At 42.6% G+C, this 27,099-nt stretch overlaps 2 protein-coding genes and 1 long non-coding RNA gene across 6 annotated transcripts in view; 2 read left to right on the top strand and 1 right to left on the bottom strand.

Annotated features, from left to right (window-relative positions):
* Nucleotides 1-436: 436 nt before the first annotated feature.
* LOC135504954 (uncharacterized) lies at nucleotides 437-5,583 on the bottom strand. 2 transcript variants are annotated; one of them, XR_010450198.1, is made up of 4 exons: nucleotides 5,555-5,583; nucleotides 1,104-1,164; nucleotides 925-956; nucleotides 437-812 (listed from the first exon to the last, which is right to left on the bottom strand). It is a non-coding gene; the product is annotated as an uncharacterized LOC135504954 (long non-coding RNA). The 2 variants fall into 2 exon arrangements; XR_010450197.1 differs by lacking the exon at nucleotides 5,555-5,583 and having other exon boundaries at nucleotides 1,104-1,954.
* On the top strand, nucleotides 5,394-15,434 carry dcun1d3 (defective in cullin neddylation 1 domain containing 3). Of its 2 annotated transcripts, none has more exons than XM_064923919.1 (4): nucleotides 5,394-6,020; nucleotides 7,577-7,662; nucleotides 8,166-8,721; nucleotides 13,086-15,434. In XM_064923919.1, the coding sequence occupies exons 3-4, from the start codon at nucleotides 8,267-8,269 to the stop codon at nucleotides 13,627-13,629; spliced, it is 999 nt and encodes a 332-aa protein (XP_064779991.1). In that variant the 5' UTR covers nucleotides 5,394-6,020; nucleotides 7,577-7,662; nucleotides 8,166-8,266; the 3' UTR covers nucleotides 13,630-15,434. The 2 variants fall into 2 exon arrangements, with proteins under 2 accessions (XP_064779991.1, XP_064779990.1); XM_064923918.1 differs by having other exon boundaries at nucleotides 5,394-6,224.
* A 425-nt stretch (nucleotides 15,435-15,859) lies between these two features.
* The window catches only part of LOC135504948 (katanin-interacting protein), a 29,292-nt gene continuing 18,052 nt past the window's right edge, over nucleotides 15,860-27,099 (top strand). For both annotated transcript variants that reach the window (XM_064923906.1, XM_064923907.1), the window contains exons 1-13: nucleotides 15,860-15,970; nucleotides 16,440-16,538; nucleotides 19,642-19,721; nucleotides 21,744-21,907; nucleotides 22,316-22,431; nucleotides 22,639-22,740; nucleotides 23,039-23,188; nucleotides 23,711-23,966; nucleotides 24,279-24,419; nucleotides 24,537-24,694; nucleotides 24,927-25,033; nucleotides 26,021-26,117; nucleotides 26,331-26,540. In XM_064923906.1, coding sequence (XP_064779978.1) covers nucleotides 16,527-16,538; nucleotides 19,642-19,721; nucleotides 21,744-21,907; nucleotides 22,316-22,431; nucleotides 22,639-22,740; nucleotides 23,039-23,188; nucleotides 23,711-23,966; nucleotides 24,279-24,419; nucleotides 24,537-24,694; nucleotides 24,927-25,033; nucleotides 26,021-26,117; nucleotides 26,331-26,540 — 1,593 coding nt within the window. In that variant the 5' untranslated portion in view covers nucleotides 15,860-15,970; nucleotides 16,440-16,526. The remainder of the gene's footprint in view (nucleotides 15,971-16,439; nucleotides 16,539-19,641; nucleotides 19,722-21,743; nucleotides 21,908-22,315; nucleotides 22,432-22,638; nucleotides 22,741-23,038; nucleotides 23,189-23,710; nucleotides 23,967-24,278; nucleotides 24,420-24,536; nucleotides 24,695-24,926; nucleotides 25,034-26,020; nucleotides 26,118-26,330; nucleotides 26,541-27,099) is intronic.

Below are 27,099 nucleotides of genomic sequence, written 5' to 3'. Positions count from 1 at the left end.
TGCGCAAGGTGAGCTTAGGCTTGTGTGCGGCTGCTCGGTCATGGAAACCCATTTCATGAAGCTCCCAACTAACAGTTCTTGTGCTGATGTTGCTTCCAGAGGCAGTTTGGAACTCAGTAGTGAGTGTTGCAACCAAGGACAGAAAATATTTTGTGGTTGCACATTACCTTTAAAACTGGAAAGCCACGAAAAGAGAGTAGCCTACTAATCTTTAACTGGTTATAGTATGACATTGTTCCTATCAGTCAAATTTAACAGTTGATAAACTGAAGGTGGTGGTAAATGAATAAAACCTTTGTTGTGTGTATGCACTCTAATGCACTTTACTCAATAAATCCTTAAGTTTATTTTTCAACCCGACAGAGTTCATCTGACTTTTTAGTAATTCCTTGAAAGAATGAATGCAGAGGAGTGGTTCTTTTCAAAACTCAATTTATTGAAATGATAAATATATTCAAAATAGTATCACAAATCTTTATGGCTACTTATCTTACAGGACAGACAATGCTGACATCCACATAGCAGCTTTTGTGAGGAATCACATGTATAAACATACTTGGAAATTAATGACTTTTTTCTCCAATATATAAGATGGATTTTCAACTCAACTCCTGAGATTAGCCAGTAACTTTCCTCCTGTCCTTGGTAACATCAACCCTTTCACGAGAATATAGAGTTCATCTAGTATCAGCTGTAGTATCAGCTGTCCTCATGTGACTGTAAGTAAACTGGCTGGCCTGCTTCCTCATGCGTTGCTGTGCTTTCAGCTTCCTGCCTTTCTGGGTTGCCGGTCCCATTATAAGCAGGTAGATCTGCAATGAAGGGTATGGAACCGAAATAAAACCATGACATTAGATAGTGAAATCACACAATATCGCCGGAGATATATAAACATTTCTTCTGGTTTAGATGTCTGTCACTTACAAGTCTTGGATAGGGATTCCTGTAATGAAGACCTGCGAAACGTAGTGGGGGAAAACATCACTCAGATTCTCACACGAAAAGCATTTAAGTGTGAACTCTAAAACATGTCTGATTTGTCCAGAGATTATTACTAAATGAAAGAATTTGAAAATGTCAACCAGGCTTTTCTTGACACTCACCAATTTCTATCCTTGTCTCACATTCTGCTAAGCACCTCTTTATTGATTCCTGATCTGTCAACTGAAAGGGATACACAGAGCAACAGATTCATCAAACAGATACAGGTGATACCGAGCTACACAGACAAACATAGGGTCTGTCTTTTTGCCTGTTGGTTCTGTCTGAAGAGGGTCTGGGCCTCCTGGACAATGTACCTTCTGTCACTCACAGTGTCTTGTGGGAGTGTGGACTGCGCCCCAGGCGATCCGAAATACCCTAATATACAGTGACAGGACCTGATTACGTGTGGCTGTCGTCATTTGGTCTAAAAACAATACAAAGCAGGGAATAGAAAAAATATATGCAAGGAGTAACTTGACCTATATACACTGCTCAAAAAATAAAGGGAACACTAAAATAACACATCCTAGATCTGAATGAATGAAATATTCTTATTAAATACTTTTTTCTTTACATAGTTGAATGTTCTGACAAAAAAAATCACACAAAAGTTATCAATGGAAATCAAATTTATCAACCCATGGAGGTCTGGATTTGGAGTCACACTCAAAATTAAAGTGGAAAACCACACTACAGGCTGATCCAACTTTGATGTAATGTCCTTAAAACAAGTCAAAATGAGGCTCAGTAGTGTGTGTGGCCTCCACGTGCCTGTATGACCTCCCTACAATGCCTGGGCATGCACCTGATGAGGTGGCGGGTGGTCTCCTGAGGGATCTCCTCCCACACCTGGACTAAAGCATCTGCCAACTCCTGGACAGTCTGTGGGGCAACGTGGCGTTTGTGGATGGAGCGAGACATGTCTCAGATGTGCTCAATTGGATTCAGGTCTAGGGAACGGGCGGGCCAGTCCATAGCATCAATGCCTTCCTCTTGCAGGAACTGCTGACACACTCCAGCCACATGAGGTCTAGCATTGTCTTGCATTAGGAGGAACCCAGGGCCAACCACACCAGCATATGGTCTCACAAGGGGTCTGAGGATCTCATCTCGGTACCTAATGGCAATCAGGCTACCTCTGGCGAGCACATGGAGGGCTGTGCGGCCCCCCAAAGAAATGCCACCCCACACCATGATTGACCACTGCCAAACCGGTCATGCTGGAGGATGTTGCAGGCAGCAGAACGTTCTCCATGGCGTCTCCAGACTGTCACGTCTGTCACATGTGCTCAGTGTGAACCTGCTTTCATCTGTGAAGAGCACAGGGCGCCAGTGGCGAATTTGCCAATCTCTGTGTTTTCTGACAAATGAAAAACGTCCTGCACGGTGTTGGGCTGTAAGCACAACCCCCACCTGTGGACGTCGGGCTCTCATACCACCCTCATGGAGTCTTTTCTTTTCTCATGGAGTTTCTGACCATTTGAGCAGACACATGCACATTTGTGGCCTGCTGGAGGTCATTTTGCAGGGCTCTGGCAGTGCTCCTCCTTGCACAAAGGTGGAGGTAGCGGTCCTGCTGCTGGGTTGTTGCCCTCCTACGGCCTCCTCCACATCTCCTGATGTACTGGTCTGTCTCCTGGTAGTGCCTCCATGCTCTGGACACTACGCTGACAGACACAGCAAACCTTCTTGCCACAGCTCACATTGATGTGCCATCCTGGATGAGCTGCACTTCCTGAGCCACTTGTGTGGGTTGTAGACTCCGTCTCATGCTACCACTAGAGTGAAAGCACCGCCAGCATTCAAAAGTGACCAAAGCACCAGCCAGGAAGCATAGGAACTGAGAAGTGGTCTGTGGTCCCCACCTGCAGAACCACTCCTTTATTGGGGGTGTCTTGCTAATTTCCTATAATTTCCACCTGTTGTCTATTCCATTTGCACAACAGCATGTGCAATTTGTCAATCAGTGTTGCTTCCAAAGTGGACAGTTTGATTTCACAGATGTGTGATTGACTTGGAGTTACACTGTTGTTTAAGTGTTCGCTTTATTTTTTTGAGCAGTGTAATTAACACTAGACTCAACCAAAGGATCCAGAGTACTGCAAAAGACTGGTGGCTCCGTTTGAATTGATATAATCTGTGATCAAACATCATTGAATAGGTGAAAACATATACATTTAGAATATATACGGCGGTTGGTGAAAGTAAATATTCCATTACATTGCTTTGAATGATTACTTAAACAGTGGTAGATTTAGTGCTGGACATGTGGGTTAATAACACATGTACATACATGTTTCAATAAACCACTAGGTGGCAATATAACATCTGAAATTAAGTAATAGTAGCAGAGACTAGATAGTTCTTATTATATAAATTGACAGCCGTGGTATATCAGACCGTATAGCACAGGTATGACAAAACGTTTATTTTTACTACTCTAATTCCGTTGGTAACCAGTTCATAATAGCAATAAGGCACCTCGGGGGTTTGTGATGTATGGCCAATATACCACGGCTAAGGGCTGTGTCCAGGCACTCCGTGTTGCGCATAAGAACAGCCCTTAGCCGTGGTATATTGGCCATATACCACATCTCCTCTGGCCTTCCTGCTTAATTATACCTCAGTGGACTAAATAGCTACTTGCTTCTTCTACAACTACAGCCATTCATTGGTTTCCACAAATACAAAGTAAGAGAAAGGAAAGGGAAAGGGGGATACCTAGTCAGTTGTACAACTGAATGCATTCAGTTGAAATGTGTCTTCTGCATTTAACCCAACCTTCTGAATCAGAGAGGTGCGGGGGCTGCCATAATCGACATCCAAGTCTTAAACATAGGCTACAACGTAAAAATGTATGAAACCAAAAATGTGCTTTTTGGTCTTAATTTAAGGTTAGCGTTAGGTTTAAGGTTAGCAGTGTGGTCAAGGTTATGGCTAGGTTTAAAATCACATTTTAAGAAGATGAATTGTAGGGTTTATGATTTTTGTGGCTGTGGTAACTAGTGACGGCCCTTTCCCAGTGACTGGTTAAAAATCAAATCAAGTTTATTTATAAAGAGCTTTTAACATCAACAGATGTCACAAAGTGCGTATACAGAATCCCAAACTAAAACCCCATATAGCAAGCAATACATGTAGAAGCTGTCTTTATGTAGCCTAGAATTATGCTGCGTTCAAAACAACCGGGAACTCTGAATCTCCGACTTCAGTGTGTTCTAGACAACTGGGAACTCCGAAAAAAAAACAAGCTCCGACTATGAAAAATTGGTTTGAATTGGTTTGAACATCCAAGTATTAATTCCAACTCGGGAACTCTGGCCTCTTTCTAGAGCTCCGACTTTCCGACCTGAAGATCACTGACGTCATGATTTGACCTAGTATTTTTCAGAGTTCCCAGTTGTCTTGAAAGCACCATTCAACCTCAGGAGGCTGAAGAAATGTGGCTTGTCACCGAAAACCCCCACAAACTTTTACAGATGCACAATTGAGAGCATCCTGTTGGGCTGCATCACCGCCTGGTACGGCAAACTGCATCATCCACAACCGCAGGGCTTTCCAGAGGGTGGTGCGGTCTGCACAGCGCATCACCGGGGGAAAACTACCTGCCCTCCAGGAAGGACAAAAAGATCATCAAGGACAACAACCACCCGAGCCACTGCCTGTTCACTCATATGTATATAACGTATTTTATCCCATCTATTGCATCTTGCCTATGCCGCTAGGTCATTGCTCATCCATATATTCTTATTCCATTCCTTTACTTAGATTTCTGTGTATTAGGTAGTTGTTGTGGAATTGTCAGATTACTTGTTAGATATTGCTGCACTGTCGGAACTAGAAGCACAAGCATTTCGCTACACTCGCAATAACATCTGCTAACCATGTGTAAGTGACCAATAAAATTAGATTTATAATGAGCTGATTAATGTTGAAAATGTTAATTTTCTAGGGGAATAAAATGAGGTCAAATATTGTCTTAGTGATAGTGATAGTGATCTTCAGGCCGGAGCTCTAGAAAGACGCCAGAGTTTGACCGTAAAAGCGCCTACCCAGTGGGCGCTTTTATATTCCCAAATACCTAATTGTCTTGAAAGCACCTAAATCAGATATTCTCGAATTCCTAGTTGTTTTGAACACGGCATATATAGCTAGTTAGTTATCTAATGCCATGTTCAAAACAACTTGGAGCTCGGAACTCCGAAATGTCCAACTTCAGTGCGTTCAAAACATCTGGAAAATACGAGCTCCGACTGAAAAAATCGATTTGAACAGTCATCCATCTTTCTAGAACGACATTCCAACTTGAAGTTCAATGACGTGATGATCTACCTCATATTTTTCCGAGTTCCCAGTTGATTTGAACGCGGCATAATGGGGTCTGTGCGTCACACCTATGAATATGGGCTAGCAGGGTAACAAGGCAAAGTATCTGGTTTATGGCACGCTTATCGTTCATTTAATACGAAAGTCTAGGGTAGGAATATCTAACGCTGTATGTTTACATTGCAATAACACCATGCTGACTTATCGAATAGTAGTATTATCTGTCAATTATTACTTGACCTACCTGCTGTGCTGTTAGCTTTTTGACAACATGTCGCATTGAAATGACGATTAAATTGACGTATTTGAGAGGTGTGTTCGCAGCAATTAGTGTTATAAAGTCGCTTCGAAACAATTAAATAGTCATTTTTTTCATTCACTTTTCAAAGCCCTTCAAGTTAAATGATTTCACCAAATATTATGTTAATTCATGTTCGTTGGGTTTTAGCTGTATTAGTCAGGTTGCCAGCTACTACAATTTTGAACTAAATCTGAACAGGGGACCCCATCCACACAGATCAGTGGATGGTATAGTTGCTAGCTGTCTAACTGGTGCTCTGTTGGGAGGAAGTGATGCAGGGAAAATCCACTCAATGACTAAAGGGGAAACACAAAGAAACTATAAGCCTTTCGTACTGGTTCATCCGACTTTTTTTAGTAGTCAATTTAAAGTAAAAGACAATCGTCTTGGGCGGTTGTTTGCAAACCAGGTGCGTTCTTATCAGGCAAAAGCTAACTTAAACGCTCGTTTTTGTTTATGGTGCTGACTAGCTTCCTACTAGCATTAGCTTAGCTGGCTAGCATTTAGCTAAGTGGGGCTGATTGTGTCGTTGTGTTCTAAGTTCGCTATTTGTTTTACTGATGTTATTGGAGTGATGTACGTGATTTTCTCGACAATCAACTATTTTTAAGAGGTAACGTTACGTCTCCTGTTTGTGGTCTAAAATAGTTTATATATTTATGGCATACTAGATGCTAACTTTACAGATAACTAGCTAACGGTTAGCTACATGATGACGTGCTAGCTAGCCAGTCGGTAGCTAAGTATGATGATGGCGAAGTGTAACCAGCCACAAACGAGGCTCTATATTATTACCAGGGAACTTAGTTGCTGTAGTTGTTAGACAGTCGAGTTGATTAGGTTACCATGTTAGCTGGTCAAACAAAGAAACAGGTATGTTAGCCAACGTTCAGATGCAAACTAGAACTGCACAGCTGAGCTAGCTAACGTTACCAAGTTTAAATATAATTGTTGGCAGTGTTATTTTCATAAATGGGTTGCTAACTAAATAGCTATATATTCCCCACAGTATATACATGCCGATGTGTTCCTAGTCAGCTACCTACAACAATAAAGTATATCATAGAATGTGGTGAACGTGGTTGAAAGCACTGCAGTCTTTCCAGGAGGTGTTACGCCTGTACATGTCCACGGAAGTTTTTAATTCCTCGTGAATAGTTTCAATAAATGTGAGCAGGGGCTTTTCGCATGTTGTTAAGTGTTTCATTAAATCATGAAAGACAGAAACAAAATAAAACACCAACTAGTTGAACAGGAATTGTAGTACAATATTTGACTTATGAATCTTGCAACAGCTGGAAGCCATCATGAATTCCTCATTGGGTAACATAATATTTCAAATGTAGGCCTATGTAATTAAAAGGTCTCTAACAAAGGAAAGGGCTAGGCATATTTATCTCTATAGTTTCCTGCTTTGTGGTTGAAAAAGTACCCAATTGGCATACCTTAATAGAAAATGACTCAAACGTGAGTCGGCCAGTAAAATACTACTTGAGTAAAATTATTTGGTTTTAAACATACTTAGTATCATAAGTAAATGTAATTGCTAAAATATACTTACGTTTCAAAAGTAAATGTATACCTTTTCAAATTCCTCATATTAAGCAAACCAACTGGCACCATTTACTTAGAATGTTTTTATTTACCAATAGCCAGGGACATGCTCCAAACATCATTTACAAATGATGCATGTGTTTAGTGAGTCCACCAGGTCAGAGGCCAGATACCCCAGAAAACTAAAGTAGTACTTTCAAGTATTTTTTACTTTTTTACACCACTGGCTGCTTTCAATTAAAAGTAGTTCATCCTTGATTCAAGGCTGTGGAAATGCATGTTGTAAATGACTGCTTTCTCAATCTGAAATGACAAATTCACAGCAAGTTCATACACTGAATCTACATGTGGGGGAACAATACCCCTGTATCACATTATGCTTATGGTGACAAGATGCTGTGTGTCTTTCAGCATTACCGATGTTAAGGTCACCACGATGGAGCAGAAAAAGATGACACCTTCATCTAGAGTGATAAAGGCATTCTGAGGAAGTGTCTGTAAGTACTTATCAGAACCAACCCATTTCTTCGCTATCGCTGAGCAATTCTGGGAGCGTATTGTGCAGGCTAGTAGTATGTATGATCCAGACAACTTACATTTCAATTTTAGTGTTTTATTTGGTGGTATCTTGTAGTTTTAGTATTTTAGTCAGTTATATGGTAATCCATGCTGTATTAGGCTCTTCTCTATAAGTAGTTATTCAGCCCTCTAGTTTGATATGAACCCTCCTATACATGGTACAGTACCAGCATCTATGGTAACTGGGCCAGGCTTAAAACTGCCAGACACTTCACCCTTTTCCATTGGTGATGTATCCTACTTGTATGGTCTTCATATGATTTTCTTATTTTAGCATTTAGCAGTTGTCTTCTCAAGTAATTATTACCTCAGTGTTGTGGCTTTTGACCCTTTGTGACTAATGGGTTTGTTGATTCAGTGACTCATTGTCACTGTAGTTGTTGACCCCATGTGACTGTGTTGGACTCCTCCTCTGTTCCAGGGCCCAAGGGCATGTTGAGACGTCTCACCAGGCCAGAGCAGAGGCGTCTTGGTGGGGCCTGAAGGAGGGGAGGACAGACCGAGAGGACCAGAGAGAGAGACATGGGCCAGTGCGTCACCAAGTGTAAGAACCCATCGTCCTCGCTCGGCAGCAAGAGTGGCGACAAGGAGCAGGGGTCCAAGTCCCACCACAAGAAAGGCGGCGGGGGAGGAGGGCACAAAGAGGAGCCTGGCACTGTGTGCAGCAAGACCTCCAGTGAGCACATGTTCAACGGCACCAAGACCGCCATGGAGGTTACCGTGGAGACCACGGTGATCCCTGCGTCAGCCATGCTGGGGGACCTGAGGAAGGAGGACCGCTTGGTGGCGGATAGGGAGGGGCCGTCCTTGCTGCGCATCGAGGAGCTCTTCTGCTGCTACAAGGACCCGCATGAGGATGCCATCTTGGAGGAGGGCATGGAGGGGTTCTGCAATGACCTGTGCGTGGACCCCGCCGAGTTCCGCGTGCTGGTCCTTGCCTGGAAGTTCCAGGCGGCCACCATGTGCAAGTTTACAAGGTGAGAGACGGGTTGGGGATGAGATCGGAAGGAGTAAGGATGAGACAGGCGATGCTTCATCAATGTGTTTTTTCCTGATATTCAGAAAACATGTTCAGAGAAGATTCCTCAAGTACTTTATTGGTCCAAAAGGGACCATATAAGCCTGTAATATTGATTAGCATGGCTGATTCAATGGCTGATGTTAGACATCTGACCAAATTTCTAAAATGGCTACTGCTGCCCTGTATGTTTTAGGCTAGCTTCCCCTCTCACTGTGCAGTGTTTCATTTAACATTGGTCTGGCTGGCCACCCCACCCCCACTTCTGTCAGCTTTCAGCAGCACGGCAGCTCACTTGCTATTCTGACAGGTAGGGGGCACACAGGAAATCGAAACAGGCTCTGACACTGCACTCTGTAATGAGTAAGGATTAGACAGGGTCTTTCTCTGATTGTCTATTGCTCAGATGATTTTGTCCTCTTCATTTTCATGTAATCTTGTACCAAGTCTGAAGATTGTACCTATTACCATCATTTGACCTATTAACAAATTCTCATCTGAGCTACCTAGAGCCAGAAACTTGAAAGGTTTACTGTTGCTTTGCTGTTCACACCAAGTCTAATTTCATGTCTGCTGTATAAAAGGGGGTGGAAAAGCAATGTATATCAGGGGACATATCTGGCCAGGGACTCATGCTGAAGTGACAGCAGAACAATGTGACAGGATGTGGTTAAGTGAGTCAAATCCAGTGTTATTCGTCACATGCTTCGTAAACAACAGGTGTGGACTTACAGTGAAATGCTAATTTACAGGCCCTTCCCAACAATGCAGAGAGAAGGAAGATAGAGCAATAATAGAAACACAATGATAACGTGGCTATATACAAGGTGTACCAGTACCAAGGGGTACGAAGTAATTGAGATAGATATGTACGTATAACTAGGAATAAAGTGACAGATGGTAAAGAGTAGCAGCGGTGTATGGGATGAGTCAAGAGTTAGTGCAAAAAGGGTCAATAACAGATAACCAGGCTAACTATTAAACTATTTAGCATTCTTATGGCTTGGGGGTAAAAGATGTTAAGGGTCCTGTTGTTTCCAGACTTGGTGTGTGTGTGTGTGTACACATCCTATAGTAGGGACTAAACGACTTAGACTGTGTGTGGACATCCTATAGTATAAACGGCTTACTGATTTTTTGTGTGTGTGTGAGCTCGCTCGTGTGGATGTGTGTGTGGTGGATGTGTGCACGTGTAAGTGTAGACTTCCTAACACTAGCGTATTGACTTCCTATAGACACTGTATGAGGGCATAGGCTTCCTATAGACCATATATATGCTAATTATGCTTGCTGTAACCTCTCCAACCCCTAACCTCTCTCTTCTTCCTTCTGTACTCTTCCAGCCGTTCTGGGTTGGTGTAAACTTTTTCTCTAAATTTTGTCAGCCTTCGCTAAAGATGTATTTTTGTCACTTGCTGACTGTCTGCAATTAAACAGGACATAAAGCAAAATATCAACAGTTAGCAAGTAATATTTAAATGAATAGTTAATTATATTTAAAAATATAGTCTGTATGATTAAATTCTCATTACTGAAACAGAAGTTCTCTCTACCGCAACTGGCTTTAAATTGCAGCATTAAGTGAGAATGGTGTTGTGAAGGATGAGGAAACGTAGCATGTTTTGCTAACAATAGAGAGACTTGATGACTCAGCAAATTTTTACTCAATGTACATAATTAGACATTAATTAAGTATATTTTCATTGAAAATTTAATAACGTTTTTCTAAATGTCAAACTACTGTCATGTACGCGGTCTGCCAAGAGAATGTTTAACTTTTAACTGGAGAAATATAAAGAGATCTTCTTACCTGGTAGCCTTCTTGAAGGTACTGGCAGATGTGTTGCTTATTTAAATTCTCTGTGTGTGAACAGTCCTTCAAAATGTCAGTCATGGACACTTCATTTTTCCAATATTTTTGCATTATTATTATACATGAATATTCAGTTTAATTTTTCTGTCATTTGAAAACATCTAGTAGAACATCCATTTATTTTTTTCAGAATATTTTCATTTTATTCTGTTTAAATTACAACATAACATACATTCCGACAGAGCTGGACGCATTGTGGTAATGAGAATTTAGCAGAAAATGCAATAAAATACAAAAATAATTAATTCCTATGTTGAAATTACTCTTTGTGCAAGGTAGAGAACACTTATCTTTATGATATTTTGTTATATTAAATTACATGTTTTATATTTAAAATCATTACTGCCATGGTATTTTAAGGATTTCATGAGAATGACCCAATAGCGAAACAGTCCTGTAGTTTATTTAGCATTCGCTTCATTGGACCACTTCCGTATTGAGCGTGTCACTGGTACTTCCTGTTTGAGTTTTTGCTTGTAAGCAGGAGTCAGGAGGATAGAGTTGTGGCCAGATTTGCCTAAAAAACGCTAAGAGAGCTTTGTATGCATCTGTGTGTGGAGTAAAGGTGATCTAGAGTTTTTTTAGTCTCTGGTTCCACAGGTGACATGCTGGTAGAAATGAGGTAAGAACGATTTCAGTTTTCCTGCATTATAATTACTGGGCACTAGGAGTGCCACCTGGGTGAGTTTTCTCTTGTTTGCTTAAAGCTCTGTACAGCTCGTTGAGTGCTGTCTTAGTGCTAGCATCAGTTTGTGGTGGTAAATAGGCAGCTACAAAAGATAGATGAAAACTCACTTCATAAATAGTATGGTCTACAGCTAATGATGTATTCTAACTCAGGTGAGCAGAGCCTTGACTTCCTTAGTATTAGAGATTGTGCACCAGCTGTAGTTAAGAGAACCCCCCCTTGAGCTTACCCAAAGCTGCTGTTCTGTCCTGCCGATGCATAAAAAACAGCAAGAATATTATCCATGCCAGTTATTATCCATGTTCAGCTAAGTTTCTTTGAAGCATAGGATATTACAATTCTTCCGGCCCTGTTGATAGGATAGTCTCGATCGTAGCTCGTCCAGTTTGTCCTCCTGTGATTGTACATTTGCCAGTAGAACAGAGGGTAGAGGCCACTTATTCACTCGCCGCCGTAATTTCATCAGGGTGCCCGCACGTCAGCCTCTAAATCGCCCCTCTCTTTCTCTTCCGCATGTCGGGGATTCAGGCCTGGACTGGGGTGAGCAGGGGCCCGTATAATGGCCGCTATACATTCCAGCACCATTCTCATCAAGGGGGTTTCTTGCCCTTTCTCTCCCTGTGCTGTAAAGCGTGCTCCTCTTTTTTCTGTTTTTACTTTACCTGACTTTATGTTGAGGCCCATGTGATGTTTATCAGAGTTAGCTTAGTTGGGAAACTTTTACCTATTAACCTTTCTAGCGCAGGCACTAGCGGAACCCCTCAACAACATTCCGCTGAAAAGGCAGTGCGTGAAATTAGAAAATATTTGAAGAGAAATATCCACCATATTGGAGTCAACAGAAGTTAGAAATAACACCATTAATATTCACTTACCTTTGATGATCTTCATCAGAAGGCACTCCCAGGAATCCCAGTTCGACAATAAATGACTGATTTGTTCCATAAAGTCCATAATTGATGTCCAAATAGCCACTTGATGTTAGCGTGTTCAGCCCACTAATTCATCTTCATGAGGCGCAAGCACTTCGTCCAGACAAACTCGAAAAGTTCCGTTACAGGTCGTAGAAACAAGTCAAACGATGTATGGAATCAATCGTTAGGATGTTTTTAACATAAAACATCAATAATGTTCCAACCGGAGAATTCCTATGTCTGAAGAAAAGCACTGGAACAAGAGGTTACTCTGTCTGGAGCGCGCATCACGAGCCTGAGACACTCTGCCAGACCACTGACTCAAACAGGTCTCATGAGCCCCTCCTATATTGTAGAATCCTTAAACCAGTTTCTAAAGACAGTTGACATCTAGTGGAAGCCGTAGGAAGTGCAACTTTATCCATATCCCACTGTGTATTCGGTAGGCTAAGCTTTGAAAAACTACAAACCTCAGATGTCCCACTTCCTGGTTTGATTTTTCTCAGGTTTTCGCCGGGCCATATGAGTTCTGTTATACTCACAGACATCATTCAAACAGTTTTAGAAACTCCAGAGTGTTTTCTATCCAATACTAATAATAATATGCATATATTAGCATCTGGGACAGAGTAGGAGGCAGTTCACTCTGGGCACGCTATTCATCCAAAAGTGAAAATGCTGCCCCCTATCCCAAAAAGGTTAACTACTTAAAATTGCTCAAGTTGTCTTTGTTGCCAAAAATGTAAGAAACTGACAGGTTTTGCCCCTATTGCTCATTGCCCTGAGTCAAAGGTTGATATTATGTTGCGTTCTATAATGCAGCCTTGTTTCTCCCCTCCTGTCTGTAGGAAGGAGTTTGTGGACGGATGCAGGGCGATCCAGGCGGACAGTCTGGAGGGCATCTGCTCCCGGTTCTCCTGCATGCTGCTGGAGGCACAGGGCGAGGAGAGCTTCAAGGACCTGTACCGCTTCACCTTCCAGTTCGGCCTTGATGCCGAGGAGGGCCAGCGCTCTCTTCAGCGCGACATCGCCATCGCTCTGTGGCGCCTGGTCTTCACGCAGGACACGCCGGCTATCCTTGAGCACTGGCTGGACTTCCTCGGCGAGAACCCGTCGGGCGTGCGGGGCATCTCGCGGGACACCTGGAACATGTTCCTCAACTTCACACAGGCCATCGGGCCGGACCTGAGCAACTACAGCGAGGACGAGGCCTGGCCCAGCCTCTTCGACACCTTCGTGGAGTGGGAGATGGAGCGCAGGAAAAAGGAGGAGCAGTTGAAGAGGGCAAAGGAGGAGGAGAGGGGATGCACTGAGACCGAGGGCTCTCCCTCCAGCACAGATGGACTTGAAACAGAGAGCGGATGGGGCTCACAGACCTGGGTGGGCCACTGACTATGGAATTCTGGGAAGGGAGGAAGGTCGGGGTTGGTGGGTTCTGACCTATAAGTGAACTGTACATCTGTGAATCTTTGGATGACAAATTAGTATTAACATTACCATTATTCCTCTCGCTCCTTTTCTGTTGCGGTGGGACAGGGTTTCCTTGCACCCTGCTTTATTTCTGGTTATTAAAAGGGCTCTAAGAACTGTATTGTTTTTAAGCACTTCTATTTAAGTTATTTGTTTTATTTGTCTTTAATGTGTTTGTTTTTTAATAAATAATTTGGACATGTGGTCCATTTTAATCTTTCCCAACTCACAAAGAAAGCTCAGTATATAGGGTTGCTTTAAAAACCAGGTGCCAGAAAGCCATACCAGTTCCCAAGTCTCATTGACCTGGAAACACTGGTGACTGGACCTCTCACCCAAAGACGTAGGCTTATTAAATCCTCATATTGCATTAAGAAGAAGGGAAATTGGGACAATCTATTTGTCCTCAAATAACTCCTTATTACCAGAGACTGAGCTTTATCTTTATGGGGTCAGTGAAATCAACTTGATTGAAATTGTTTTATTTTGGAACAACATTTGAGTGTGGATGAATTGGCTTTCATTTTTGACATGTGGACTATATAAAGGGTTATATTCTTGGCTTATCTATTGCCTGTAGTTGTGATGGCCAACCAAGATTTGTTCAAGACGTTGTCGTACTCGAGTGTGCATAATGTCCTAAAGTAAAAATTGAAGTGATGCGACGGTGAAAATACCTTGTTACTATTTTTATTCTATTTATCTAAATAAAACATTTGTTGAAGCTATATTCCTATAAGTCCTTTAAATTTCAAGTTAATTTCTTTGAAAATTATCACACCCTTTTTTTTTCTCTTCTGCAGTGTAATTTATGAAAAGGTTGTTGAGTGTTTTAGACCATGGTAGTGTCTTTAGCTTATTCTAACTACCAGGGCTTGGTTACATTTTGGTCCCTAGCCCCTGTCCCTTTAGTGTTCACAGATTCCAAAGGACTGAACACATGTAAGCAATATGGTATTGGCCACCACCCCACCAAGCCATTCAATGGACTGTGGGCTTCTACCTGAAGTTATAGCTTGCACATATGTAGTTAATTTAGATCTGTGAACAGGACAGAAGGTGACTGTACCTGGGCTACATTCAGGGCTGTTGTGTTAGGTCATTACAAAGCTTTTGTCCTTCCATGGAGGGCCGAGTATCTACGGGGTTTTCGCTACACTTGTATTTGATTGAATCGAGGTCACAAATTACTAAAGAACAACCCTCACCTGGTTGTCTGGTTTTTCCTTTCAATTAAGACCTAAAAACCCACAGACACTAGGCCCTCCATGGAATGAGTTTGACACCCTTGCTTTAGGGACTCTGTAGTTAGTTAGAATAAGTTAAGACCCTACCAAATTTGCAACAATCTTACAACATTGGACAGCTATTCACTCTAGTCTTGTGGGCATGTCAAGAATGTGTGTCGGCTGCTAGTGACTATTGTGTTAAGTGCACAAAACACAATGGCCCTCCTAGTCACCATGCTTGTAATGCTCTCATTCATGTCTGCAGCTTCCAGACCATTCACAACTGTTGAATTATAATGAAACAGAGCCCAGGCCTTTTGGTGACAGTGGATCATTGTTAACCAGGTGCATGGCTCATTGAGTGTCTGCAACTGAGTCCAGTGTGGTCAGGGGGTGCCCTTGTGAGGTTTATGTTTTCCTTTGCTCTTTTTATATAAAATGCATTGATTTATAATGAATAAAACCATGTTCCAACTTTTGACAGTGGACCACAAAATACATATGGGGAGTTTCATTTTGTTTCGGTGGTGTCATAGTCCTGTTCTGATGGAGGGTTTGCAGTTTGGCTTTTGAGGACATTTGAACACGACTCGGGCATCTGATCGGACAAACCTGCTGTTTTCTAATGTCCCAGGATGCTCCTTGCCCTGGTTTCTACTTTTTAAACAAAAAAATTTCTTTAGAAATATAACTTTTTTTTATTGATACCTTGGTGAAGTTTGAGAAAATTGCAAAAATTGTAGCTCTGATATGACCATAATAGAGTATAATCTATTATGGTTAGTAGGGGTTGCTGGGCAAAGTACAGTATTTCTTGCTCTGCTGTAGTGTATTTGCTGTAGGCAGGCAGTGTACACAAAACATGGTCCTCCTCCTCAGGGGGTGTGTCCAACACAGGGGCTTTCGCTATTGGTGGATGTTTCTCCTGGTAACCAGCATCCACTGTTATCAACAACACTGGACACATGAGAATCGGAAACTTCATCTGATATCGAGAAACGGCATTAAAATACCCGTGTAAATATTTCTGGATTGTGAGTATTTAAAACATTTAATCAAAGTGTATATTGTCTAAAAACAGGAAGTTGATAAAAATGATGAGTGGTAAACTTCCTTAGCCTAGTCATTCGTTAGCTTAGCTGGCTAGTTTAGCCACAGTTTATTCCTGCAGCCAGCAACATCAGCTAACGTTAGCTAGCGCCGAGTTGCTAGCTGCATAGCCTGCACAAATAAAGCTGATTATCTAGCTAGCTATGTTTCTTAATTCACCGAGTGAGCTAACTTCAACATGTGGTGTGCATTGTTGAAATGTATGTGAAATGCAAAAAAACTGCCGTTGTAACAATGACCACGAATGTAGCTAGGGCCAGAATTTTAGCAGCGGCGTGCAGTTTTTGCTTATGCGGGAGAAAAAAATATATATTTCGGGTGCGGCAACATTGCTGTCGGACGGTCCTCATAAAAAGGTCATAATCTCGGTTAATTTCTATTTCCTTGCTACAGAGTTGAATTTAGAAAATCATCGTGGGTTGACATCCTCTCAAAATGTGGAATTAGGGCTATGTGAAAACCAGTGTCTGTGATCCCACAATGGATAAAGTGGTGAGTTCCGTTTTATTTTATATTCAAACAATTGGAGAACACAGTAGCTGAGGTCATGTGGATAGACGTTCACTACAAAAAGGGATGGCTTTGCGTTTCACTGCCATAAAGCTTGATTTATGTGCCTACTCCCCACCTCTAAGGTGGGGGATATTGGTCAGGGGCAAAGGGAGCCTTGTAAAGGAGATGCATATCCTGACAAATATTAAAATAATTAACAAAACGTTTTTAGGTTTGTTAATGTCATGTCTGTGCCTCTTTACCACATTATTTTTTATGATTTGATTACCAACGTTGTGACAAGAAACACGAGCACATTTAGTATTCTGGGTATTTTATTATGATCCCCATTACTTGGGCGGGGTACATTCTTGTAGCCTATGCTCGTTCCATAATGTGGTTTATGGATTTTAATTGATTCGATGTTTGGTGCATACAAGGATGCCAGTCTGCTGGAATTTCTTCTTTTTTAAAAGGTATTATATGGATCTGGAATTACTTAAAGTGTGCGAATAACCCTCTTTTCAATAGATTGCCTACATGGTCACTTGCCAAAGTTAGTATTGAACCTGTTATAACATAGTCATATATGAACCAGAATCTGGCTTTATGGTGAATCTCCTTTTAAGCCCAGGAAGCAGCTATTCAATATGCCATTCACTAGCTTTTCATGCTTATTAATGTTCAAATGCATTCATTACTCACCAAATGTGGAGTTTTGATTACTAACTATAGTCATGTGTTGCCACCACAGAGGGCATATAGTTCCAAAAAAGGTTTAAATAAAAATGAACAAGCAACCGAAAGAATACCTTTTTCAGCACCTCCAATCACTCACAACCCAAGGATCTCGGATTGCTACAACATCTTAACCAATACATTGGAGGTGTCGAAGAAGCTTTCTATTTCGGTTGCATGTAACTTTTTACTTGGACCTTTTATGGAAGTATGTACCATCCGTGACGGCAGTAAATTAGGATAGTTGCTAATCGAAACACCATATTTGGTCAGTAACAAACTTTTTTTTGACATTGTTAAGCTTGAAAAGCTGGTGAATGGCTGCTGCTTCCTGGGTTTAAAGGAGATTCGCCACATCAACATCTCCTGCAAGACTAGATTCTGGTTCTCGTCATATAGTGCATCTATTCTGCTGTTCTCTTTTCTTCCTTCACCTTTCCTCCTCTTCCTCCAGTGCTCCTGCAGATGGTGAAGCCTAGTTGGCTGCTAGACTTATGTAAGAGAGCTAGTGATTACATCCCCTTTTCGGGTGATTCCATGCCAGCATAGGCCGAAAATATTTTTGGTATCTCTGATTGTTCTGGCAATTCTTACATCAACACTTCATTGGAAGGAAGTGTGTTCAACGTGCTTTTTACATTTTGTATCACACATCTGTGAACCATACATGATACAGACAACATATTGGTGTTGTTATACTCCTTAGAGTATGCTCTCAAATATGAAGTATGTCTAGATTCTGAAAGGGAAAAAATTACATTAATTTATTCAACATAAAAAATAGGAATACTGTATCTTAGAAGTTCCCCTTTAGATTTTTCATATTTTTAGACATATTGTTAAGAACAATATAGGCTCCTCTTCAAACGCGTCAAATTTCCAGAGTGGGCTCTCTGGTAATTTTAATAGGTCATTAGGTCATCCACCTAAGGCAGCAGGTAGCCTGTGGTTAGAGTGTGGACTAGTAACCGGAAGGTTGCAAGATCGAATCCCCGAGCTGACAAGGTAAAAATCTGTCGTTCTGCCCCTGAACAACAACACTGTTCCCAGGCATTGAAAATAAGAATTAGTTCTTAACTGACTTGCCTAGTAAAATAAATCCCCCCCCACAAAAATTAACCAGTCACAGCCCTTATTTAGGATTGCAAATCACCAGCAGAATTCTTTTTAATCAATTTTTCCATTCAGTGTGTTGATGGTGCTCAAAAATTTGATCAAAACCTCAGAATGAGCAGAGAGCCCACTCTGGATATGTGATGTTCTCTTAGGGTATATTGTTCCAAAAAATGTCTTTAAATTCTCAAAATCCAAAACGGTACTTTTGAGGGTAATATTTTTATTAATGTTTATAATGTTGAATAAATTAATGTGAAAATGTGTATTTCAGAATCTAGACATTCTCCATATTTGAGAACACACTATACGGGATATAATGAGACCACAAGGTTGGCTGTATCATGTACAGTTCAGGGATCATAAGGTCTTACAAGAGGCTTGTATAGGTCTAAAATGGGCACAAAATGGTTTGTGAGACAAATCTAAAAAGCATTTCAAACACCCCTCGCAATGACGTTTCTATGTGAGAATTGACAGAACAATCTAAAATAGCCCAAAATATTTTCTGCCTACGCTGGTGTGGAATCGCCCTTTCACAACCTGCACGAGCCTGTGAATTTGCTATGTCTTGCTATTGTCAACACTCAAACCAGAATACAATCCTCATAGCCTATCCATTATCTTCATTTCAAAGATGCAGTCTGATGCTAAACATACTCCCATTCAAAATGGTTGAAGTTATCTTATCCTTTGACACTATCTGTTTTTGTTTTTCTCATCACGTTTCAACTTCAGTAGACTGAGCGCATGACTATAGAGTTCACACTACATTTGCTACCAGAACATCCTTTCTGTCTTTCATTGTTATGTCTATGGTAGGTAAACGGATTGCAGTATTTTAGTATTTCTTGTGTAACACATGAGTCTTACAATAAACCAATTGCATTTAGGTCCTGTCTCTTATTAATTAACTTAATTAACAAATTATGAGTATAAAGTCATTTGTATGGACTTTTAACCGAAATAAGAATTTGTGGATTTCCATATCGATAACAAAAGATTACGCCCACACTATTTGTCAAGATTTCAACGTGTCATCTCAACCCGGGGTCGTATTTACTCAATTTGAAGGCCGGTCACCTAGGCTATGACAATAAACAGGGTTAATGATTCAGCTTGTTTCAAGACTCTGCACCTCTTCTCAAAATTAATCACTGCAGCATGACCCTAGTGTATTGTGATACTGTACGTGTTCGCATGGCTTCTCTGTCTGACACTGCTTCCTGTTGTTGTCTACCTATCTGTGAAGGAGAACCAGAGGTGTCAGGGAGGCTTGGCTGCTGAAGAGATACTGGATGAATATTTAATCGCCCTTCAGCACAAAAACAGGTGAACTGTGAGGCAGACACGGGCCTTTGGGAGAGGCAGCTCCGGTTACGCTGAGAGGACACAGTAGCTGACTGTCAATGGGCTTATACTCACACACATAGGGTTGACTTTGGTTGCTTCCTCGTGCTGAGAGATTGAATGACACCAATGATGTGCAGTGAGGGGGGTGGGTATTTGATCCCCTGCTGATTTTGTACGTTTGCCCACTGACAAAGAAATGATCCGTCTATAATTTGAATGGTAGGTTTATTTGAACAGTGAGAGACAGAATAACAACAACAAAAAGATCCAAAAAAACGCATGTCAAAAATGTTATAAATTGATTTGCATTTTAATGGGGGAAATATGTATTTGACCCCCTCTCAATCAGAAAGATTTCTGGCTCCCAGGTGTATTTTATACAGGTAACAAACTGAGATTAGGAGCACACTCTTAAATGGAGTGCTCCTAATCTCAGCTTGTTACCTGTATAAAAGACACCTGTCCACAGAATCAATCAATCAATCAGATTCCAAACTCTCCACCATGGCCAAGACCAAAGAGCTCTTCAAGGATGTCAGGGACAAGATTGTAGACCTACACAAGGCTAGAATGAGCTACAAAACCATCGCCAAACAGCTTTGTGAGAAGGTAACAACAGTTATTATTACAACAGCGATTATTTGCAAATGGAAGAAACAAAAGAACTGTCAATCTCCCTCGGCCTGGGGCTCCATGCAAGATCTCACCTCGTGGGGCTCCATGCAAGATATCACCTCGTGGAGTTGCAATGATCATGAGAATGGTGAGGAATCAGCCCATAACTACACTGGAGGATCCTGTCAATGATCTCAAGGCAGCTGGGACCATAGTCACCAAGAAAACAGTTGGTAACACACTACGCCGTGAAGGACTGAAATCCTGCAGCGCCCGCAAGGTCCCCCTGCACAAGAAAACACATATACATGCCTGTCTGAAGTTTGCCAATGAACATCTGAATGATTCAGATGACAACTGGGTGAAAGATGAGACCAAAATGGAGCTCTTTGGCATCAACTCAACTCGCTTTGTTTGGTGGAGGAGGAATGCTGCCTATGACCCCAAGAACAACATCCCCACCGTCAAACATGGAGGTGGAAACATTATGCTTTTGAGGTGTTTTTCTGCTTAGGGGACCGGACAACTTCACCACATCAAAGGGATGATGGACAGGGCCATGTACCATCAAATCTTGGGTGAGAACCTCCTTCCCTCAGCCAGGGCATTGAAAATGGGTCGTGGATGGGTATTCCAGCATGACAATGACCCAAAACACACGGCCAAGGCAGCAAAGGAGTGGCTCAAGAAGAAGCACATTAAGGTCCTGGAGTGGCCTAGCCAGTCTCCAGACCTTAATCCCATAGAAAATCTGTGGAGGGAGCTGAAGGTTCGAGTTGCCAAACGTCAGCCTCGAAACCTTAATGACTTGGAGAAGATCTGCAAAGAGGAGTGGGATAAAATCCCTCCTGAGATGTGTGCAAACCTGGTGGCCAACGACAAGAAACGTCTGACCTCTGTGATTGACAACAAAGGTTTTGCCACCAAGTCTTAAGTCATGTTTTGCAGAGGGGTCAAATACTTATTTCCCTCATTAAAATGCAAATCAATTTATAACATTTTTGACGTGCATTTTTCTGGATTTTTGTTGTTGTTATTCTATCTCTCACTGTTCAAATAAACCTACCATTTAAAATTATAGACAGATAATTCCTTTGTCAGTGGACAAACATACAAAATCAGCAGGGGATCAAATACTTTTTTCCCTCATTGTATGAGTGATACCGAAATGCAAACTGTGTGAGGACAATTTTGTTTCCATGGAGTAGGCTTCGCTCGTTTGACCTGCTTGCCTCTATAATATAATACTCTCGCACATGCATACAAAAACCATGAAAACAGACTTAAAACATGTTTTTTCATCTCATCTTCAAGTGTAGATTCATAAACCACTTTTATACGAAAATGTGTGTATTTTCTAGTGATGAGTTGACCTTTGACCCATAGGATCTTAAAGAGACTGAAAACTAAAGAGCCCAAGGAGATCGAGCTAGAGCGCCTGGAGCAGGGCTTCTCCATCTATCTGAACGGCGCTAATGCTAGCAAGCAGACCAAGAGACCCTGCCAGAAGTCCGTCACCTCGCCGGCTCTGAGAGCTACACACACGGCTGGTACGCAGCATGCAGGACTAAAATAGATCCGCCAACAACTTAGCACTAAAATACATTATTTCAGTGTCCCATCAGCAACTGAGTATAGACTACAATCCATCTCTGCTACCGTACTACGTCCTTGTTAGGCTATTGTAGATGATGTCCCTGTTTGTTACTACTTTATGACTAAGCTAATGTTTGCAGCATCCCTGAACACCAACCCAGTCCCTCATTTAGCATAGTATAATCCTATGTCCACGGCCGTTGAACAAATGATAATAAGTGACAGTCGTAAAACCAGCGGCCATTTTCCCCTCCTCTCTTTGTTATGGAACCATCTGTGTCTGGTTCTCCTCTTCCTCTGAGGGCGGACTTGACTGCTCATGTGCAGTGTCTGTGTTCTCGCTTTCTCTGACTCCTCACCAGATGCCTCCAGAAGGGGTTTGCAGCTTGCAGAGGAGGAGACCTACAATCTGGAGGTGAACAGCAGCAAGAGGAGCCACACCGCCCCGGGAGAAGTGCAGAGGAGAGAATGGGTTCAGGTACCGTTAGTCTACACCTTTTGAAAGAGAATGTCTAGTCATTCTATTTCTATAGTATCTGGTCATTCTACGTCTAATGGATGACGCCAACAACCCTGTTGTGGTTGAATAGATTTAGTGAACGAATCAACGATCACAGACATGGGTTGTCTCAAATGGAATAGAAGTGTATGTGTTTTGAATAGTGTTCTGTTTTCGTCTTTGCAGAAGTCGGTCAATATTCGAACAGAACAAGGACCCTGTTTGCGGATCTCTCCAGAGAGACGGTACTCTGAAGACTTTGAACCCTACGACAGTATAGAGATGGAGGTACAGTAGGAAGAGAACAACGGTCCTTTGTAGCTCAGCTGCATAGCGCTTGTAACATTCAATTCCCGGGACCACCCATATGTAAAATGTATGACCCCATGACTGTAAGTGGCTTTGGATAAAAGCGTCTACTAAATTATATATATTATATTATATAAAATTCCCGTGTATGTGCACTGTTCTTCAGCATTTTTCGATGGTGTGTGTCAGCATCTGTATATGTCAAATACAGCAGTAAGTCTTGAGTTTGCATGATTTGCATCTCACTCTGCTCTGTCTTCACCCTGTGCCTCTCCAGCGGTCGAGTCCCCGTTCTCCTCGTAGCCCCCCGCGAGACTCCTGTAAGGTGTCACGTTCGTTTGGCTCCAGGGCTGATGGCCGAGGAGGTAGCCAGGCGGAGCCTGAATATCAAAGTGAAAGGGTCCTACTCAACATCGACGAGGTCAAGGTGAGAGGGTCAACTGTTTTTCTCTCCCTCCTCCGTGGCCCTCTTCTCTCTCCCTCTTCTCGCTTTCCTTTTTCTCCTCTTCTCACTCCCTAAGATACTGTAGCGTATTCAAGACACTGATCCAAGCTACCAAAGTGCAAGAAATACAGCCATCTTCACCATTTCCATCTCACCAGAGTACATGTCGCAGTAAATCATTGAATTCTATCCAGAGTGCTGCCTTAATTTACAACTTTTTAAAATGTCCTTTTACGTCAAGCAGACATTCCCTTCAGATCAATATAGGAACATAAAATGTAGAACTGCCCTGTTTCTTCAACCTGCGTTATAGCTCAGTGTTAACCTTGTTTGTGTTGCATATGGTGGAGTGGCGTGAGGATGAGAGCTGAGTAGTTTTCATTTTGGTCCCAAAAACTTTTGAAACCTGGGAGGAAAAGCCTGTGGTCGTCTGATAACAAGACCAGTTTCATTTCCATTTCAACTCAATTGAACATACAACATTGGTGTTTTATTGGTGATCAGGTGCTTCGACGGAGCCTGGAGGTGAGTGTGCTGAGGAGCAGCAGGGGGTCGGCGGGGGAGGAGTCGGACGAGGAGTGGGTGGAGGAGCAGATCGAGAGGGAGGAGAGCACGGAGAGTCTGGAGGAGCTAGGCCTACCTCCCTCCTCCTCCAACAAAACATCTGCTGACACGGGTCATCCGCGAGTAACTGGGCCCAAAGGCTGCCTTCGCGACCCTGCAGAGCTCATGGTGTTGGACTTTGGGCCCTCTCCTAAAGGTACTCCCAGCAATACGGATGACAGTATATTCATGTTATTCAGCCAGGGATGCATCTTAACATTCAACCATAGTGGCTTCCTTTCCTGGTCCCCACCCTTCATTTGCACTGATCTTAAATGATAGGATAGGTGAAAGCAATATGTTGGATGCCCACTTACCCATCCAGATGTTTGATGTCATTGCAGTTGAAGGGAAGGAGACATGTAGAAGACGCCTGTTAAGAGATTTTATTGAGATGCAGCCCGGAATTTGCTTCAGGTTGTCTCTATTCCTTTTCCTTTCGTAGACCGTTTCTTCCATTATGTTGCAGGCCGTAAGATCGAGCGTTCGCTGTCGGCCAAGAGGAAAGACAACATGGAAGCCTACGTCCCCACCAAGCCTCTGCCAGTGAAGAGCAGAACTCTGGACAGGCCCTCTTCAAAGGAGTGCAGGGATGGCAGAGATCCTCAATGTATGTTCTGTTCTTCCCTGTATGTGTGTCATTCATAAAACTAAGAGGCCTCAAGAGTGTGACTCGCCCCCCCCTCTCTCTTTCTCTCTCTCTCTTCCCCCACCCTCTCTCTCTCAGGGCCAAGGAGTCGCATAGAGCGCCCCTTGTCTGCAGCGAGGAAGGCCTCCCAAGAGGAGCGTGACTCAGAGGAGACGGCGTGCAGGGTGCTCCAGGCCCTGCAGATCGAGAACAGCCCACTGCAGAGCCCCGAGCCCAGGGCCTTCAGCCGCACCCCGGTAGGATATATAACAACCATAGAATGTAATTCTATATCTGTAGGCACAATCAGGGCTGTGCCGTTTTGGGTCCTTTAGTTGGTTGTGTTGTATTCTTCTAATCTGTCTGCTGTAATGATTCATGTTTTACATCCTAGCCTATCCCCATCTCTCTTATTTTAGTTGAACCTGGTTGGGCTACCACCCTGTCTTAAGTCGAACTCTGTTGTGCTCCTCCATTCTAAATCCACAGGTGAGAGGACACCAGATGACGAACGGCTCGCTGCGTGACGACGATGACGACAAAGATGAAAGTGGGGTGACCAGAGCCATGCAGAGAATTACACTCATGGGTCCCAGGTAGTGTATTACAACGTTACACGCCAGTGTCATTGCACACTATGCATTAGGTGTTGATCCTTAAGCACTATATGGAGAGGAAAAGGGAAGTTACTATCGAAGTCTATACCAGGGGCGTCAAACTCATTTTTCCCCTTGGGCCGCATTTGGTCTTCACCGAGGTCTGGAGAGCCACACTGGAAATGTTATATTTTCTCAAAATGTGCAAAAAATAATTATCTATCTATCGTTTTTTACATTTTATTTTACATTTTCAAAGCTCCCTGACTATTCAGCTTTTGTTTTGGTGATTCTTAGCAACCTGGAAAGAGGGTAGAGATTTTATAAATATAAGTCCAATATCATTTCTACACGGTTTGGTTTGAGTCCTTTTTAATGTAGACTGATGTTGTTGTTTTTTTAAACTCAAACCACCCGCAGGCCGCATTGAATGGGCTCGCGGTCCATATCTGGGTCGATACTAATCCCTTGACTATCACAAAGGGAAAAAAAACATTGAATGGCTATGTTCCAATAGTGTCCACACTATCATACTGCAGAGAAAGAAACCATCTATGAGGTATGGGTATCGGGATGTGGCCAAATGGAGTCTTGTCTGTTGACCGTTTAGAATGACACTGGCATCGCTAACTCCCTCTTGCCTGTGTACTATGTCCTTTCCCTTGCTGGGATGAGAACGCCATGTACAGACTCTGCAGTACAGTAAAAGAAAACGTGTGGTAATGCAGTACGTCCTGGACGGCCGGCGCAAGAGCACCAGTAACTGTATACCTTCCTGACCGAGGCTCTCTAACAATCCGAAACGTGTCGGTGGTAACCTAACCTCTCTGACCTTGAAGCGGGTTTAGTCAACCAAGCCGCAGGGAGTCTTCAATAACTGTCAATGACCGTGCGTACATTTCCGTAGATGATCACCAAGAGCAAGGTCAAAGACTACTGATGTGGTGAAAGACACAATACATTTGATGACTAATCATTTTCTTCCAGGCAACAGCAGAGACTACTGAAGGCGTTGGAGAAACTGGAGGCAGGCACAAACTTTGACAGCCCTCAGACAGTGAAGACAGACAATAGCAAACCACCGGTGAGTCACTCCATCAAATACCAGGGCTTGGAATGACTAAGCGTAAAACCGCAAGGTGAGACAAACAGTGAGGCTAAACATAGAGCGAAAGAGACACACACACAAAGAGAGATCTACCAGCATTCTAATTATATTTTTATGATGCTAAGAATACACTGTATGAAGTGACGGCTTCACTCGACTCGTGAAGTTCTGTTGTTGTCATGGTGGCAGAAGAGGCGCGTCTCGGCCGAGGCACCGCCCACCGTATACGTCACCATGGAGATCCTGAGTAACTGGGGGAACAGGGGCCAGGTGGGACTGACGGAGATGCAGTTCTTCGGCCCAGGGAACAGGAAGCTGTACGTGTCGCCACACGACCTGGACATCCGGAACGCCGACTACCCTGGGAACCTTGGAGCACTGGTCAACGGGAAACCTAAGGTGAGTTGAGCTCTGCCCCCAAGCCTTTCTGATAACACTAATTGAACTATTTGGAAAGGTTTTTGGTGCATCGCATTTACTATTCATGCATCATTTTAGAGGGATTTTTGGTGACACTTCCTATAACTAGATACCCTCTTCGTAATCCACTATAAAGGCATTTAGAACACATAAGGAATCATGAGACAGCTTATGAGCTGTTATTAGCCTATGTCGTGCATGACAAAGCATTTTGCATTGGTGCTATAAATACGCTTTATACCCATTTAAGCGCTGATCATAGTCCAAAATGTGTATGTCCACACGGAGATGTTCTAGAATATTGGACCGTTGCCTTCCATGCTTTCCGAACTCTCTGTGCGGCTCAAGCTATTTCTCCAACCGTGACCCCGTTCAAATGAATAGAAGGCGCGTACGAGGAGCCACGTTGGTTGGGAATCTTGGGGAGGTGCGAGGTCGTCCCCCGCGGACGGTGTCTCAGTAGTCTACAAACAAGGTTAAATAAAATAAAAAAAGAAATAGCTATGTCACAATGGGCCGCCGGACTATCGTGGCTTGG

The sequence above is a fragment of the Oncorhynchus masou genome, chromosome 18, assembly GCF_036934945.1.
Source record: "Oncorhynchus masou masou isolate Uvic2021 chromosome 18, UVic_Omas_1.1, whole genome shotgun sequence".
In the NCBI taxonomy this organism is placed as follows: domain Eukaryota; kingdom Metazoa; phylum Chordata; class Actinopteri; order Salmoniformes; family Salmonidae; genus Oncorhynchus; species Oncorhynchus masou.
The sequence above is the reverse complement of the archived record's forward strand: the minus strand, read 5'-3'. Positions and strand labels throughout refer to the sequence as shown.